The sequence below is a fragment of the Heterocephalus glaber genome, unplaced genomic scaffold (genome assembly GCF_053883595.1).
Source record: "Heterocephalus glaber isolate CG9 unplaced genomic scaffold, H.glaber_assembly_v1.0 deba00000546, whole genome shotgun sequence".
Classification (NCBI taxonomy): Eukaryota; Metazoa; Chordata; class Mammalia; order Rodentia; family Bathyergidae; genus Heterocephalus; species Heterocephalus glaber.
The window spans coordinates 14,424,197-14,443,283 of record NW_028258147.1 but is presented as its reverse complement, the minus strand read 5'-3'; the positions used below and the strand labels follow the sequence as shown (position 1 = coordinate 14,443,283).

The following is a 19,087-nucleotide window of genomic DNA, read 5'->3' as shown; positions in this document are numbered from 1 at the left end:
TTTAACATAAACATTCATTGTATTTTTTGATCACACCTAGTACATATATTTATTGCTGTCCAAAAGGGTGAAATATCTCGAGGTTTTAACCATTTTGCCATTTATGGCAAATCCATCTGATCAGCAAATACTTTTTCCCTTTCTTACTAATTTTTTAAAAAAGTATTCTAAAATCATTTTCACTTTTAACAGCTATGTTCACTAAATAGCTCATTTCTCATTCTTTCATTTAAAAGGGATATGGGGATGAACCAAACAATGAAACTATATAATTTTAGAGACAAATTATAATTTGTATAAAGTTTTAAAGTAGAAAGTAGGGAGGTCCTGAGTCGCACCAAACACACCAAATCAGCCCGCTGCAGACAGGCAGGTCTGTGCATGCCCTATTGAGGTCCCGAGTCACACAGAAGACGCCCAATCACCCCACTACAGACAGGCAGCCACCTGGTTCCACACTACAAAGATGCAGAGGGCACCAGACCACCAGACCAAGGTACTGAGTCCCGCTGCTCCCGGCCCAGAGGTAGGGGCTTCTGAGCCACCATCCCACTGCTCCTAGTCCAGAGGAAGGGGCTTCCTGGTCACCATCCCTCCCGCTGCTCCCAGCCCAGAGGAAAGGGCTTTTGGGCCACCTGCTGTTCCGCTGCTCCTGCCCCAGAGGAAGGGGCTTCCGGGCCACCATCCCTCCCACTGCTCCCGGCCCAGAGGTAGGGGCTTCTGAGCCACCATCCCACTGCTCCCAGCCCAGAGGAAAGGGCTTTTGGGCCACCATCCCTACCGCTGCTCCCGGCCCCTGTCCCACCTCTCCCAGCTTAGAGGAGGTAATCCGAGCAGGTGCTAACAGCCCCCCGCCCCACTTGAAATGAGAAAACACGTAAATAAGTCTCAAAACCAGACTTCCAGATCACCTACAGCAACCACAAAGGGAAATGAGATGGAACACTCTGATACTCAACCACCTGGACCCACTGAATTGGCAACAAAAGGGGATCTGGAAAAAATGAAATCAGAAATAATTTCTCAGATAACAGGAGAAATTGTGCCCCTAGTGCAAGACATGATTAATAAATCTAGAGAGGAGCTCAGGAACATGATGGAATCCCAACATAAGAAACAAATGGAATCCATAAAACACATGCAAATAGATTTCCAGGACATGAAAAACTCCATTGAAAGTCGACACAGCAGAATGAGCCAATGTGAGGAAAGAATTTCAGATATAGAAGATAAGACTGCAATTAGTGACCAGGAAAACAAAAATTGCTTCAAAATTATAAGGGAACATGAGAAATCAATCCAGCAGCTGCTAGATGATGCAAAAAAGAATAACATAAGACTGACTGGGCTCAATGAAGAAACAGGAGACAGTGCAGATGACATAAAAAATGTCTTCACAGAAATAATGGCAGAAAACTTCCCAAGCAGGGGAAAAGAGCTTGACATACAGATAAGTGAGGCATATAGGACTCCAAATAGCCTTGGATCACAAAAAAAATCTACACATAGGCATGTAATTGTTAAGATTCCAGAAACACAACAGAAGAACAAAGTTCTCCAAGCAGAGAAAAGAAACAAATCACATACAAAGGAAAGCCCATCAGAATCACAGCAGACTTCTCAACACAAACCATCAAGGCAAGAAGAGCTTGGAGTGACATATTCCAAGCCCTAAAACAAAACAGCCTCCAACCCAGATTGATGTACCCTGCAAAACTATCTTTCAAAATGGATGGAGAAATAAGATACCTTCATGACAAAGAGCACCTTAGGAACTTTGTGAATAACAAACCAGCACTCCAAAGAATTTTACACAATATCCTAGGAACAGACATTGAGGATCACAACCCCAGGAAGCAAAGCAGAATGAACCCATCTGGCATGACAAGAAATTAAATGGAAAGGGGGAGAACCCAACAAAAAGAAAAAGTTGTGGCAATGACAAGTCAGTATGTTTCAGTTATAACCATCAACGTTAATGGTCTCAATTCACCAATCAAAAGAAATAGACTGGCAGAATGGGTCAAGAAGCAAAATCCAACAATATGCTGCATACAAGAAAAACACTTAATTCAAAAGGAAACTCATAGACTGAAAGTTAAAGGGTGGAAAACAATACTCCATGCGACAGGAACCCAAAAAAAAGCAGGAGTAGCTATCCTCTTGGCAGATCAAGTAGATTTCAAACCAACACTGATTAAGAGAGACGAAGGACACTACATCCTTGTAAAGGGAACAATCCAAGAAGAAGAGATGGCAATCATAAATATCTATGCACCAAACACTAGTGCACCCAACTATATAAAACAAATACTAACGGACATGAAAAGTCATATATGCACTAATACAATATGAGAAAATGGAAAAATAGGAACAAAATCTTTGTAAATAGGGAGGAATGGAGGGGTTGAAGGGAGGGCTGGGCAAGGGTGAAAAATAAGAACCAAGAGAGACTCTGTAAAGGTGCAAATTTCCAATGATGAATGTCATTATATTGTATACCTAAAATGTACCAATGATTAGAATGAGTAATTGATAATGTAAAATAGGAAGAAAAGGTCCAAAAGGGTAGGGGTAGTGGGAGGGGCAGGGGAAAGGAAAGAAGGGAAAGGAAAAATGCTGAGAAATGGAAAAATTGGAAATAAAGTCTTTGTAAATAGGGAAGGGTGGAGGGCGTGGAGGGCTAGGAATGGGGAAAAAATAAGAACCAAGATGCATTATGTAAAGGTACAATTCCCAATGAGAGATGTAATTGTGTTGTATACCTACAATGTACCAATAAAAGAATTTAATAAAAAAATAAAATAAAACAAAGTAGAAAGTAAAATACAGCATAAATTATGCTTTCATTTTTATCAAAAAATTATAAAATATTAACTGATTCATTTTAAAACAAATACAATACAGAAAAAGCCATGGTTAATGTCACTTTAAGTTAAAGTCAGGAATAGGAAGACTGGCTTAATTTTTCTTTACTATCCCAAATATCACTTCCTTTTGCTGTATTTAACATTCATGTAGTAATATACTTGTTTAGGAATGGATCTGTGATTTCAAGTATGTATCTACAAGCCCTTAAACACCAATTTAAACTACTAAAATGTGGATGTTAAACTTTTGGTTTTAATAAAGAAAGATTTTAACATTAAATGACCACTGTTTCATTTATAATGCTGACTTTAAAAAGAGATCTGAAAATAAAATGTAAAATTATTGCTTCCAAAGTTAGCACAATCTATACAACACAGAATTCAGAAAAAAAACCAAAACCTGTATCAAAGCAGTTACGCTACCAATCTTTATCCCTTCTTTTGACATTTTATACACCTGTATAACATCTTTTTACAGTCTTTAAAATCAAAGGGATGTCCTGCCATTTACACACTTAAAATCTATACACGTAAAGATATCCAGAGGATATTACCAAGTTTAACCACAAAAATGACTTACTTTTTTCATGTTAAGCAGTAAAACAAATGTTTGGAGAAACCCTTAATGTCAAGTTTCATATTACTTTGCCAGATAATACAAAAATTTGACAATGTAAAAAACCAATATTTATTTTCATTATTAAAAAAAACTGCAACATTTATTTTACAATCCCTAGAACTGTGAAATAGCTATTCTTTTTTAATTTACAGAATTGAGGGAAGCATTTTAAACGTCAAAATATACATGTTAGATGTGATTTAGTATATAAGCACCAAAAATGTAAAAAGTTTATAAAAAATTGTTTAAACATATAAGGTGCATTTACTTATGAATTACATTCAGGTTGAGGGAAGAAACAGAACCCCAAAGTTTATTAATATTTAAGAAATATCCAAGTAACTTCCAACTTACAGGAAAATAAATACTGCTTTGAGATTTTTATATAAATCATCTAAAATTTAGATTCAAATTTAAATGCTGACTTAATACTGTGAAAGACAGTTTGATCATCAAATGTGTTTATGTTCCAGTGTAAGATACTCCATAGACAACATTTAGTGCCCTAAAGCAATTAAAATAAAACCAAATCATTTAGAGACCATTTGAGGTTAAGGAAAAAGATTGGCTATACTTTTATGTAAATTGGGCATAAAGTAATTTTGGGTCAAATAAAATTATTTTTAAAATATCATTAGTCTATCAGTAATTAGGACTTATACAGTATGCCACTATAGCTTCAGGCAGTAATTATCATTAGGAAGTTAGATGAAGCAAACACAGAATTTCTTGGTTTCCAAATCATAATTATTATATTAAGGCATGCCCTTTTCTAAATCCCTTGGTCAATGCAGATAATAAATAGGGAAAATATATGCTTGTATTGCTTTAAGTATACTGCCTTAGCTGGCCTGAATGATGTAATTAGGTTGAGGAGGGGATCTGGCCTGGTTCCTCAGTTGTTGAAGTTCCTACCTCCAGTTTTACTCTAAATAGCTTATACAATATCAAGTTATTCACATTGCTAACACAAAATCCAGAAGCTATGGTCCTGAATGCCATCTACATTTATATATTGACTCTTTACTGGGTGCATTAAGAACAGAATTTGTTGTGCTTTTCAGAAATCTGAGATTTTCATATCAAATATTTTATTTCTTGGTTTCCTGGAAAGGAAAAAAGAAGACTAAGAAAAGAGGTACATAAGGAGAATCAGACTGTAAGGTAACATTACACATACAACTAGTCAAATCTCTCTTTAATTTAATAGATACTATAATCACAAGGCCAGATATATGTCACTCTATATAAACAAAATGTCCTCTCTAAAAATCACGACAGGTTTTCACAGCAACCAGTATATGTATCGGTAGTTTCACAATCTGCTCAGTTATCCACTGAGTATACTTTTAGAATTAAAGTATGTTGTTACCATAGCAGTCTAAATATTGTGCTCTTAGGGAAATGTGCTTAAAAATGGTTTAGTGATTTGGTCATTGTGAGGACTATTTACAAAGATAGCTATTTACGTTAGCAATAAATAATCCTGATATCAAAAGAGAATGGTCATGCACACACCGAGATGGCTGCATGCTATTAAAATATTTACACGTAGTTTCTTCTTTATAGCTCTCCCATTAATAGTAAAAGTGCGCTTCCATCAGTCTTGCTTCTGGGGGATACATCCTTCCATTTCTACAACTTCAGGCCATCCTTCATATTTGTTTGTGTCCTTGTTGTTCTTTATGTGCTATTGGAACACAATAATATATTATACAGTTTAGACAACCTTTGGAACCTGATTTGCTCTAATATACTGTATTTGTCCTCATTTCAGTAACACTCATATCAATGAGGTCATATAAATGACTGCTCAAGATATAAATAAGCTTGGAGGTTGGTACATACATGGCAGACCTTCAAAAAATAGTTGAAAGAACATAACATTGCAGATGTTTTTAAAAGATCATTTGTTAGACAAAAAAATTTACATTCTATTAAATCCTAGTTTCCAAAGTTAAGTGATTCTCATATCTAAAGCTATATATCTTCTATCTAAAATCTTTAATAACTAATGCTTCCTAAAAGGCTAAAAAGTAATTCTATTCCAATACAGTGTCAAAAAATACCCATGTAGAGTTGTTTATTTTTTAAATTTTGAAACTTAAAAAAGTACCGTGCTTGTTTCAAATCACTGATTATCAAGAACTTAAGAAGAATATCTGAACATATTATTTCATATCTATTTCATCCAATTTTCAAATTGGGGCAGGAATATATAACAGAAGGTTTCATACAATTTATTTTTGTCCACTGATTATGAATATTGACTAACCTGTTCAAAAGGGCTTTTTGTCTTAATGCCCTTCCCACCACAGAAGACCCAGTTGTCTCTAAAACCAAGATTAGTAATAGATGTGCTCCCCAACTCAGCAATGAGCCGCCGTGCTTCATCATTCAATCTTAAAAAGAAAACAGAATGCATTAATCAACGTAAGGTGCTATAGGTTATTTAACACTGAGTCACCTTGGATATTTAACAAACATGAAGTCAAAATATCACCTAGGATACTTAACAAATATGCGTTAAATGAGAGCATTAAAAAATAAATTTTTTCACAGAATTATCATTCCTGTTTTAATTCTTTAGTAACAAAAAGGCATGGAGGATTACCAATTATTTTAATCTACTGAGAAGTATCTTTTAGATGTCTGTATTTCACAAAACTTTTGCTTTCATTGAATTATTTTAATTACATTCAAGTATGTAAGGGACACTGCTGTTAGCAGATGCTTAGCCAAGGTAATCGAAGGCCTTTAGCAACAAATATCTTTGTAAAATTATCACTTAGAATCTCCACTAAATCCTTTGCAAATTATGTGCAAATGCAATAAAGGTAAATACTGATAAAAATTTGGGTACTTCTAGCACTACTGTTTTATTTAAAACAAAACAAATTCTGAGAATGGGGATATAAATTGTATTTCAGTTATTTAATAAAAATGAAAATACTGGGGCCTGGGATTTAGCTCAGTGGGTCTGCCGCCTGCCTGGCAAGTGCAAGGTCCCAAGTTTGATTCCCGGTACCAAAAGAAATGAAGATATTAACCACATAGTGGCTAAATATTTAGCAGAAGGGGAGGGCAGTGGCAAAAAGCCATGTGGGAAATTATTAATTGAAAACTACCATTAAAATTTTATTATAGGTTATCATTCTAAGGTTGAGTGATTCTCATTCTGCCCCCCCCATCTCTCTAGGAGGAAAAGAAATTCAGTAGATAAATGTTAGCTGTAAAGGGACAAAAAAAAAAAAAAAAGGCAAGAAGATAACTAAGGGTCACCTACACAGGTTCTCTGACATAAAGGTCTACAGAATATCACCCAAAGAATAGCTCTTCCAGGTCAGTAAGACAGGTCTGTTCTGCTAAACCTGCATTTGCAAACAGCAGGAAGTTAAGATGGTACTTATTCCTGTTTCAGTATCCATTCACATACCCCATGCTGTTAACTCCTTCAGTATCTTAATGAAAAAAAAATTAGGTACAGCACTTGGCTAACAATAAAGGCATATGGGATGCTATATGTTTTTTAAAAAGCTTTATGAAAAACCACATGAAAGAACCAATATATCATTCAAATTCATAATTTATGCCAACCATATCCAAGGGGCAATGGAGTGATTTTGATCACAGCTTAGGCACTGCTGTCTACCTGGGGAAAGTACACTGGAGTCAGTGAGAAAAAAAGAGATAGTCCTGGAATATTTTTTAGCCTTTCAGACTCACATCTCTATGAGGTGATATATCATTATGAAGTGAATGAAGAATCTCTTTGCAAAAAGAATCAGTGTCATCTTAGCATCTGCAGGATCTGAGACCTTCACATGAAATGGTGTACACATGCTGCTCATTTTCTCCCCAAAGTTCCTCCATTCGTTTTTCTTCCTGTGACCATCATTACAAGAACGAGTTGTCACTTTCCTTTTGTTTGCTCCACTGATAGGCAAATTTTGTACTGAAGGGAAACTCCCATAAAGTACAGGATTGCCTGAACCCTATGTTCTGGTTTCCAAATAATGTTGGGACTTTGTGGATCTGGAAGACTGTTGAATTTTTTCCATGTAGTTTATCTAAAATGTTATATTGTCTAGCTGCTTTCTGAGAACTCTTCACTTCCATCAACACTAGTTGGGTTCTGCTGCTTTAATAAGAATAAACAGTATTAAAATGCAGAGGGTTTACAGCAGGTTTACTGGGTACCTAAGTGGTTGGTTCCTGCAGAAAGTGTCAGAGATCCATTCATATTTACATGTCAGAAAGACTGCAAACTGCCATCTCACAGGCCTTCATGGTTGCCCAGAAATAGTTAAAATAATTTATATCAACTAAGAAATATAAGGAAGAGCAGTCTGTCATTGTTACTTCCGTACAAATCAACCAAGCCAATTTCACCTGAGATCTAGAGGCAGCTTGGAGATTTAGCTTTTCATTTTGAGTCTATTAATCTCTTTCCTTGCTTTTCCATGAGAACATCCTGAGGTCCTGTGCAGAAAAATATTAACCCAGCAGGCCTGAGTTTGCTATCCTTGGGAAGACCTGCTAGCACAATTGGCCTTGGCTCACATATAGAAAAGTGGATGGGGGAAGGGGGCTGCCACCCTTTCCAGTACTGATGAGAATGATTCCTGGTGCATAACTGTGCATAAATCATACTGCTGAACACACACCTGCTGTCTGGGTAGCTTCAATTTTGTTAGAGATTAGGCATAGGGTGACTACATATCAACTAGTAATAAAAACCTTTGGCACAGAGTACCTAATACGCATTGCTAGTAGACAACATTTCCTATGTGTTGTCAAAATTTGTTGCTGAAAAACTTAAGCATGTCTTGTCTGACTCTTAAAAACCTGGGACTGGTTCCCTCTAGACCAGTGATGGCAAACCTTTTAGAGCTTTCAATAGTAACAAGAAGTCCACTGCAGCACGTATGCCATAGGTTCACCACCACTACTCTATAGACTTTTCCCTTTGTTGATTTTCTTTTCTTTTCTTTTGCTGTAACAAGTCATAGCTATGAGTCCCAGAGAATCATCAAACCCTGTCCAACATCCCTATGTATGTCTAACTACAGTTTTATAACAAGAAGTCTTTCTGAACACCTTCTAAAGTTTTCTAATCTTCCTAAATATAGTTTGAGGGATGTTTTATTACTCCTTTTTGATATCTTCTATTTAAGAGACAATTTCATAATTCAAAAGGAAGTTTGTGTAACTCAGTCAATATGTTAAGCAACATATAAAACATAAAGTAGGTGTTAAAATACCCATTTCTTTAGAATAATAATTTATATATCATAAAGTTAGAATATATAAGCTTTTCATTTTGTATAGGATAAGAGTATCATGAGTTTCTTACATGTTTTACATACTCCCCTTCCTTACTGATGGTCTTAACTGGCTGAGTTAAAAACATATGTTTCCTAAGTTATTTTAGTGAAGAATTTTCTTTAAAATGATAGACAATCTGTGACAAGCCAGGGAGAGTCAGACACAGGGATTATGATTTCCTAGAGGCATCCTAAAGCTACACAGGGAAATCTGGGGCTGAAACAGGAAGTGAGGAATGGAGATGGGAGTTTCTGGGTACTGCTTGAATTCTTGCTGGGAAAGGAGGCACACTTGTGAGTCCTAAGTCATGCCATGAGCCACACCTACACCTCCTTTCTCAAAGCAGAGAGAGCAACAAGGAGAAATGATGTTCTGTGCTCAATTCTGATCATTACGAAAGAACCAGCTGGGAAGAAGTATCAGAAACTTTGGAAGAAATCGCCATATTACTTCAGTAGTTTGCAGAATAAGAAATACTAAGCATAAGAGGCTTTCAAGCCCAGACTTGAAAAACCACTTATTACAGAAAGTGGAAATTCCTATGAATTGATTCCAAAAACGAAGAACACCAATAATTTTCAGTAGATGATAGTTACTAATAATTTTTAAAAAAAGGAAGGAGAGTTTCTAAATTAGTGCTACTACAGGAGCATACTATAATGGGCTCAAAGTTAAAAAAGAAAGCTTTTAAGGCTAACAGGCAAACTATGTTACTAGTAACAAAATTTTTAATACTACGAGGAACACCTATAAGGCTCAGAATGATGAGATGCATAAAACTATTAAAGAACTTTTGCTACTAAGTGTAAGTAATGAAGGGACACACTGTTTCACAAGAAAAATGATGTACAGTATTGTCAGATCAAAACATGATTATCCATGGAGGCAAGCATTCTTTGATCAACATAAAAAATGGGAATAGTAGCCCAAGAACATCCATGTAAGTGCTTTATGGTGGATCTAAGCCTCCAGGCCCACAAACATCACACATTTAGATTCTATAGGAACTTGTTAATATAATCTTCAAGCTAGTGTCGAAGTTATTTCAGAAAATGGAAATGCTAAGACATTTACTTCAAGAGGGCAAAGAAAATTTTAGAAACAATGGTCCAGTTAAATTAATTCCAATTCCTACCAAAATTTTAGTATGGCAGCCAACAAAGAGATGTGTGAGCATTAAAATAAAAGAAAGAAACAAGGAGTAGTGGGAAAGAGAGAGGAATAAGTAAAGCCAAGCAATGACATCTCAGCTATTTCAGCTATGTGTCAATAGATTAGGGTATGGTCCATGAATCTCAAGTGAGCATCTGATAGTCTCAGAAAATAGCCTCTACAAATAAAATAATAAAACTGCAGCTGGATGCTACGCTTACTGAGGTACACTGGCAGTTGTTTGCAAAGTAATTTCTGCAGTTGATTAATAGATGAATCCCTTGGAGGAAGAGGCCTCTAGTAGAGTGGCACACTGCCCTTGGTAAACATTTGTATCAAGAATATAAGAACAATTTTGGAGAGAGTACAAAGCCTGGATCATGGAAACCTTATAGGACAAATGTCAGGATCAAGACCAAGTAGGCCAAAATCAGCCAAATCAAATTTAACAAGAATAAATGAATATAAAGTCCTTCATTTAAATTAAACAAAATCATGTTCTCAATGGGGAGAAAGACCTGACTTGGCAGTGGTTGAAAAAAATAAATAATTTTTAAAAGTCTGAGATCAAATGAAAAGACCTAAGAATTCAACTTGACCAAAACCTTGTGAGCCAAAAATGGGATATGACTGTTTCAAGAAAACTAATATAATACTAGTCTGCATGAATATTCAAAGAAATGTAACCTCTAAAACATGGCAAGCTAGCATCTCCACTGTACCCTGTACTGGCCAGACCACATCTGGAACACTGTGTTTAATTTGGGGTACTCATTTTAAGAGAGACAGTAATCAACTAAAGAATGTCCAAGAAATATAGCCAGGAGGGTAAAACAAACTAGAAATTAACACAATACAAGGCTGAAAGAGCTATGCTTGTTGTGCCTGGAAAACTAAAACGGAAATGCCAATTTGCTTCAAATTTTGAAGTATCAAATGACTTAGAGAACATTTACTGTTTTATTGTTCTGTATACTCAAGTTAATGACTATTAGGCAGAAGTGAGAGGGAACCCACCCTGAGACTATAACATTTCTTCATGAGTTTGTTGTTTCAGATCCAGACATGGCAACGCCAGCAGGTGAGGGGTGCAGTGGAAATATTCAACACACATTCCAACAGAACCTCGCCCAGGCTGGGATTTTGCCTCAGGTGGCTTTTAAGGTCCCTTCTTAATCCAAGGAATCAACGCTAAAACCCTTCACTTAGGCGACAATCTATTCTTAGCATATCAGCAGAATAAGGAGAATAGTTCTGAGTCCTATCAGGAAGAAGAAAAGTTATGTGTGTCTAGTCAGAAAACAGGAGTGCTTTAAATGTGCTCAAACAATACACATAATATTCTATTCTCTCTGCCAAATCAAATAGTAAGTTGCTTGTTTTTTGATAAAATGCCTAATTACATTCTGTTAAGTTCTATTTAGCTACATGGAGATGACTGAATTTGCCAGTACTAATACTGATTTTTCCACTTACAGATTTAATATATCCTTACAGAACCAGATAAAATTCAAAATGCCAATGAAATTACTTCAGTCTGGGGTCATTCATAACATAGCACTATTTTCTTAGTATAAAACTCCAAAAAATAGCTATACAAAAAAATTTAAAAAGATGGGATAGGGACTTTGTACCCACCTCACCTCATGGCTTTGCTGTATAAAACACCTTTGAAAAGCAGGGTGGGTGGGCAACCCACTTTTCAGTTGCCCTTCTGTCTCTCTTAGACAGAAGCTTTCTCTGAATAAATTGTTTCTACTCTTCACCTCTGTTGTTCCTAGAATTCATTCTTCAATTTTAGAGAACACAAATTCGCATTTTGGATGTCTAACAGGTTTGGGAGTTACATCTATTCCCCCTATATCATTTTGGAGGTTCCACTGAGATTACTTTATGAAGCTTGCTGCTTGCTGCCTTGCTGCCTCTACCTTCTATCTGCCTTGGACGGTTTCACTTCTGTGATGCCCCTCTGCCATGCTGCCCTGCCTTGGAGCCAGACAACTATGAACTGAAATCTCTACAAACGGTCAGCTGCTATGAGATTGAACCCATTGTACAGGTGACCCTCCTGGAAGACCTTCTTCAGTGACTACACTAGAGGTCTGCAGAAGAAATACGGCATTTTGAGAGAAGGTGAGCCGTTCCAAGCACCTGGAAGGAAGCTCCCCTGCTGCCATCCCACGCTCCTAGGGCAGAGAAGGTGAGCCGCACAGGTGCCAGAAGCAGCCCCCCCCCCCCCCGTGGAAATGAGAAGACATGTAAACAAGCCTCAAAAACAGACTTCTGGATCACCTACAGCAACCCCAAAAGGAAACAAAATGGAACAATCTGATACTCAACTACCTAGACTCTCTGAACTGGCAACAAAAGAGGATCTGGGAAAAATGAAATCAGAAATAATTTCTCACATAACAGAAAAGATTGTGCTCATGGTGCAAGACATGATTAATAAATCTAGAGAGGGCACAGATAAAAAAATAGAGGAGCTGAGGAACATGATGGAATCTCAACGTAGAAAACAAATGGAATCCATAAAACAGATACAAACAGATTTCCAGGAGATTAAAAACTCTATCGAAAGTCTGTGCAGCAGAATGAACCAATGTGAGGATAGAATTTCACATATAACAGATAAGATTGCAATCAGTGACCAGGAAAAGAAAAACTGCTTTAAAATTGTAAAGGAATATGAGAAATCAATCCAGCAGCTGCTAGACGATGCAAAGAAGACTAACATAAGACTGATTGGAGTCAGTGAACAAAGAGGAGAGAGTGCAGATGACATAAAAAAACTGTTCACAGAAGTGATGGCAGAAAACTTCCCAAGGAGGGGAAAAGAACTTGACATACAGATAAGTAAGGCATATAGGACCCAGCTAGCCTTGATCAAAAGAAATCTACACATAGGCACATAATAGTTAGGATTCCAGAAATCCAACAGAAGAACAAAATTCCATGAAGCAGTGAGAGAAAAGAAACAAATCACATACAAAGGAAAGCCCATGAGAAGCACAGCAGGCTTCTCAATGCAAACCCTCAAGGCAAGAAGAGCTTGGAGTGATGTATTTCAAGCCCTAAAGGAAAACAGCCTCCAACCCAGATTGATGTACCCTGCAAAACTATCTTTCAAAATTGATGGAGAAATAAGATACTTTCATGATAAAGAGCGCCTCAGGAACTTCATGAATATCAAACCAGCACTCCAAAAAATTTGAGACAATACCCTAGGAAAAGACAATGTGGATCACAACCCCAGGAAGCCCAGCAGAATGAATCCATTGGGTGTGACAAATTAAACACAAAGTGGGAGAATCCAACAAAAAGAAAAAGTCATGTCAAGGCTTTTAAAACTTTGAACTTCACCTCCCTAATGAGGGTATAATTCAATCTTATTGTACTGATTAATATTTTTCTGATTCTAGAATTGTACACTTTTCCTTGTGCTATAATGGCTATTTATCATCTCCTTATGTCTACTTTTTAATTGGGTTGTCTATTAATGAGATCTAAGAATTCTTTATATATTCTGGTCATAGGTTATATGCATTGTAAATATGGTTTAAGGACTTCTCATTTTAATGATGTCATTTAACGTTCTAAATTTTGATGGAATCTCATTTATCAATTTTTTTCTCTTATACATCATGTCTTTTGTATCCTACGTAGTTCTTGCCTACCCTGAATTCATAAACATTTTCCCTTATAATTTCTTCTTAAAGTTTTATACTTTTAGGCTTTCATATTTAGGTTCATAGATCCCTTCAAGTTATTTTCATGTATGGAAATAAAGGGTTGAGGTTAATTTTTTATATATGGATGACAGGTGTTCGAGTGCTATTTGCTGAAAACACTATCTCTTCCTCGGCTCTTGAATTGACTTTATATTCTATAAAATGCTAATGTAAAATAATCTTTCAAAACTCAGTGGACCATATATGTGTGGTTCTATTTCTAGATTCTCTGTTTTATTCCAATGATCTATATGTCTTTCCTTACACCAACACTGCCTTGATTACTGTACCTTCAGAAGAAGTCTTAAAATTAGGTACTAAATGTCTTCCAACACTGGTTTTGTTTTGTTTTAACTCTTCTAGGTCCTTTGTACTCCTACATAACTTTTAAATTTCAATATCCAATTCTTCATTTATAGCAAGTATACACAGACTTGAATTTTTATATATACCTTGTGTTTTCTAATCCTGCGAAATTCAAATACAAGTTCTAGGGGCTCCTAGAGATTTCTTAGTATTTTCTCTGTAGATGATCATTTCATCTACATATAAAGATTTTGCTTCTACCTTGCCAATCCTATCCTAATTGTGCCATTTTATTGCCAGACTATTTTGGTGGGGACTATGTTTCAAAGTTTAATGGACAGATAAAGAGTAAGCATATCCGCCCTTGTTCCCCATCTTAAGGAGAAAGCATTGTATCTTCTCCATTCATATAAGGCATTTTTGCTGGAAGTATGGAGTACATGTCTTTAATCTGTTGAGAAGGTTCTGTTCTACTTCTAGTCTCCTGATAGCTTTTACCATGAACAGCTGTAGAATTTAGTCCAATACTTTTTCTCCAACTAGTGACAGGACCATATGGCTTTTTCCTTTCCTCTGTTAAAACGATGACTTTTGGGGGTGGATCTTCCAATGCTGAACCAACACTGCCATCCCTATAACAAAACCACTTTTTACACACTGCCAGATCTGACTTCTAATAGTTTGTTTTGTTAAACAAATTTCTACCTATGTTCATACTTTTTTCTTCTATTATCTTTATCCAGTTTTAGGATTAGCACAAATGTTGAGTTCCTAAAATGAGGGGAGAAGTGTTGTTTTTTCTGCTTTGTTTGATACAATTTATCAAATTGTATAAGCCTGTTGTCACATAGGTAGGTTTTGAAGCTAGGAATATACTTTCTTTAATAGGTGCTATTCAAATTTTATATTTCCTCCAGAGTTAGTTTCATTAATTCGTTTTCCAAGGTACTTCTTAGAAGTTGTCAAATTTATTTCAAAAAAGTTTTGTAATATGCTTTCTATATCCTTCTAAATTCTGTAAAATCTGTGGTAATGTCTCCTAGATCTTGATATTGTAATTTTAAAAATGTATAATTGATACTGTGTAACAGGAAGAAAAAGTCTAAAGGAGCAGGGGAAGTGGGAGGGGTAGGGGAAAGGAAAAAAGGGAAAAGAAAAAATATGAGAAAAGGAAAAAAATGGAAACAAAGTCTTTGCAAATAGGGAAGGGTGGAGGGGGTGAAGGGAGGGCACGGGAAGGGGAAAAAAAATAAGAACCAAGATACTCATGTAAATGTAACTGTATTTTATACCTAAATTGTACCAATAAACTTAATGGGAAAAAAAAAAAAGACGAGATAGGTATGAAGTACATTTAACTTTGTAAGACAGTTATAAAATAATTTAAATATTATCTTTAGGAACACAAGCGAATAGGTTATTAAAATAGAAATTCCCAAAACACAGTCAGGTCAACATAAGAACCTGGTGTTACACAGGCATTGTAAGTCTCAGGGAAATTACAAATATATTTTGTAAAAGGTAACATGACTGTAAAATCACTGCAGTAAAAATCTACTAAGAATCTAATTTGGAGACAAAAAATATTTCAAGTTTAAAATCAGAAAAAACTAAAAAACAAATTCCACAAACTTGACTATACAATGTCCAATCTTCTAAAAGTCAAAAAAGCACCATAAATTAACAAAATTAAAAGGAAATAATTTACCAAAAATACATTTTTAAAATGAGAAATGGTTACTATCTAAACACTCTTACAAATCAGTATGTGTCAACTTAAATGGTCAAAAGACAATTTATTAAAGAATAGCAAAACAAACAAGTCATGTTTTTTAAAAAGGCAATATACTTTTTTAAAACTCAGAACTAGATATGGTAGTATATACGTCTGTAATCCCAGCTACTCCAGAGGCTGAGGCTGAAGGATCTCAGTTCCAGGCCAGTCTGGCAAACTCAGTGAGACGCTGTCTCAAAATAAAAAGGGATGGGGCCATCATTTGCTAGGTATGTAGCTCAGTGGCAGGGTACTTGCCTGGTATGCATGAGCCCCTAGATTAAACCCCCAGCACTGCAAAACAACAAGCCAAAAACAAAACAAAACAAAACAAAACAAAACAAAACAAGACAAAATGAAAACAGAAAAAAACACACCTAAACTTTTAGAACTAGAACTTTCAAAAACCTGGTGTCCAAAAACTTCAGAGAAAAACATGGTTTGCACAATTTTCTGAAATTCTCTTCTTAAAATGTGCATTGTTTTAATTCAACAGTTTCACTTCAAAACTTTTATCTGAAGAACACAGACATAGATGATTAAGAAATTTTAGATAAGTCATTTTGGTAAATATAAAAAATTGGAAAATACCTACATTCTAACAACAGGCATCCAAATTAAACAGATTAAAAACTGGGCTAGACAGACATGAATAATTTTTTATGAAGAATATTCAATATGGGAAAATAGTCACCACATATGTGGAAAGTATGCTACAAATACTATCATTCTAAGTATTTAAAATATGTGCATTAAGTCAGCTGGAATGGAAACTAAAGTGTTATCAGCAGTCATCCCTGTATGATGAGATGAACTGTAATTTGTTTTCTTCCTTGTGCTCCGTGTTTGAAAAATTTTTAAAACATATAAAATATTTTTTTAAATTCTATTACTACCATCTACTAAACTTGGCAACAAATAGTATCACTACTGTATCTTTAGCCATTAATTCTACTTCTAGAAATACAATCTAAGGCTATGATCAAAAGTGTAAAAAGAAAAAAAAGAATCATGAAAAGGATGTTTATCACAATGTTATTTATAAGATGAAAAATCTGGTGATGGGGAATTTTTAAATACAGTTTAGCCCATATTGTAAACTGATGGCATAAAAAAATGGTACTGAAGAATGTTAATGCCAGGGAAAACAAGTTAAGGTTGTTAAACAGAATATAAAACAAAGTATGAAAAAATTTATGGACAACGCGATTTTAATTCTACAACAATAGATGCAGATGAGAAAGACAGGAAAGACACAGGCTTTCAGAATGCTGATAACAGCTGGGCCTAGGGCCTCACAGTGATACTTTTAGCTCCTCAGATACCTGAGGCAGGACTGCAAAGCCAAAGGTCAGCCTGGGTAACTTAGTGAGGTGGTGTTTCAAAATAAAAACAATGGAAAGGGCTGGGAATATTGGCATTCCCTAGGTTCAATTCTCAATTCTTATAAGCTGAAGAAATGTTAGATAAGTCGAATAGTTTGCAAAAAAAAGAAAAAAACCGTTGATGTTTATCTGATAGTTGCATTATCTTGCTCTATTTAACAAATATTTTTCAATGAAAATGTTGCTTTTATGATGAATTATAGCTACAAAAAGTTAAGCAAACTTTGAAGTTTACATACTTGGTTGCTCCATCATCATATGTTCCCATTAAGACTATTGTTCCATCCTGTATGCCCTTCAAAAACTCAATAAAAGGTGCCACATCTGAAAAAGAAGAAAGGGTTGGGTTTTAAATGAACAGCCACCATAATCATTTCTTAAATGAGTATTATAAAATATAAAACAATAATTTGAAAGCAATAATTTCTAGTGAAAAGTTATCCACAATGGAGGCAAATCTTACAGAGTTTATAAACTGTTAAGTGTGCTCCTTCATAAGACCACCATCATCTTACAGTTTCCTGTCATGTATCCTGTCTGCCTGTAATGAGAGGAGTGGGGACCACCAGAGCTTCTGGTCACAGGTCAAATTTCAGTGATGGGCTTGTAGGAGTGTTTCTATCAATTTTAGTAGGACCAATAATACCTTTGGAATCTAGAGCTGATGGTAACATTTTTATTTATTTTTCCCCCCATTAAGTTTTTTGGTACATTTTAGGTATAAAATACAGTTACATACATCATTGGGATCTTGTACCATTACATGAGTATCTTGGTAATGGTAACATTTTATGTAGTTTTGACAGCTATGAAATGTTCTCCAAATCTTAATATGCAGCACTGTATAATAAGCTGAAGAAATGTTAGATAAGCAGAACTGCCTGAAAACTTTTTACATAAATTTCAACTAATAGTTGTTGGAGTCTAGGGATGAGGAGGTACACACTAAAACATAAACCAGTGTTGGCCTTCCTTCAAAGCTGAAGAAGAAACCTTTTGGAGGGTATCACTCTTTCATAGAGTGCCTGTCCCTTGTCGCTGTATGGTGGTGACTTCTTCTCACTCCTTGAAGGAGTTCCAAATACAGAAGGGAAAAATATTTGTGGATGGCTGTAAGTCCATGGAATTAGAAAATTCTATTCCATCTTTCAGATATCCATCTGCTTTAACAGGTATACTACAGTCAGAAAATGGAACTAGAATAAATTAATAGATTACTGCTTTTCCAAAACCTGACACTTTATCTTATATGTCTAAGGCTCATGATTCTTAAAACTACAAAATCATATGGAAGTACAAATCAATCAGTCAATGTTTAAATTAGCTGTGCTGGTCTTCAACTTGTTCTTTTTAAACTTCAGGCAGAAACCTAAAGGACCCCAGGGCTCTGAAATAGTTGCCCTGTAGGAGAGAGGACAACTCAGATGTTTGAAAATCTCTATATTCATATTACTGTACTCAATGACATACCAGAAACAATTTTATTAACAAAAATAAAAGGTATACAGTATGGCTGATCACTTAAATATAGCTGGACATTTAGTGCAAAGAAACAAAATGAACACACAAATGGTACCATTACTCTCTCATTACCCTATATTGAAGTGATTAAGTCAGTGCCAACAGAAGAGTTAGAAATTATTCACACGTACCTCCTCCCCACATGTCAAAATATTTAGTGTCTACTACTTCTCCTGTTTTGCCTGAAAAAGATTGAATTCAGATCAAATTATGCAAATGAAATACACTGCACACTGTAGAAGACAAATGGCTTTATTCAATGATTGGTGTGCATTCATTAGTAGAGAAGGAATTATTTTGAGAACTTAAAATCAGAATCATATGTACTTGAAATATATTTTTGAAGAATAATTTTTGGATAAGACTTTCTAATTAATCTTTTATACCAAAGAGTGGCAAAC

At 35.5% G+C, this 19,087-nt stretch overlaps 1 protein-coding gene across 4 annotated transcripts in view; it reads right to left on the bottom strand.

Annotated features, from left to right (window-relative positions):
• Nucleotides 1-4,558: 4,558 nt before the first annotated feature.
• Fam3c (FAM3 metabolism regulating signaling molecule C) overlaps nucleotides 4,559-19,087 on the bottom strand; it is a 48,915-nt gene continuing 34,386 nt past the window's right edge. For 2 of the 4 annotated variants that reach the window (XM_021237596.2, XM_021237597.2), the window contains exons 7-11: nucleotides 18,818-18,868; nucleotides 17,405-17,489; nucleotides 7,216-7,374; nucleotides 5,765-5,891; nucleotides 4,559-5,179 (exon numbers count right to left, since the gene is read on the bottom strand). In XM_021237596.2, coding sequence (XP_021093255.1) covers nucleotides 5,090-5,179; nucleotides 5,765-5,891; nucleotides 7,216-7,374; nucleotides 17,405-17,489; nucleotides 18,818-18,868 — 512 coding nt within the window. In that variant the 3' untranslated portion in view covers nucleotides 4,559-5,089. The remainder of the gene's footprint in view (nucleotides 5,180-5,764; nucleotides 5,892-7,215; nucleotides 7,375-17,404; nucleotides 17,490-18,817; nucleotides 18,869-19,087) is intronic. The other 2 variants (XM_004856452.4, XM_087204592.1) reach the window with 1 other exon arrangement.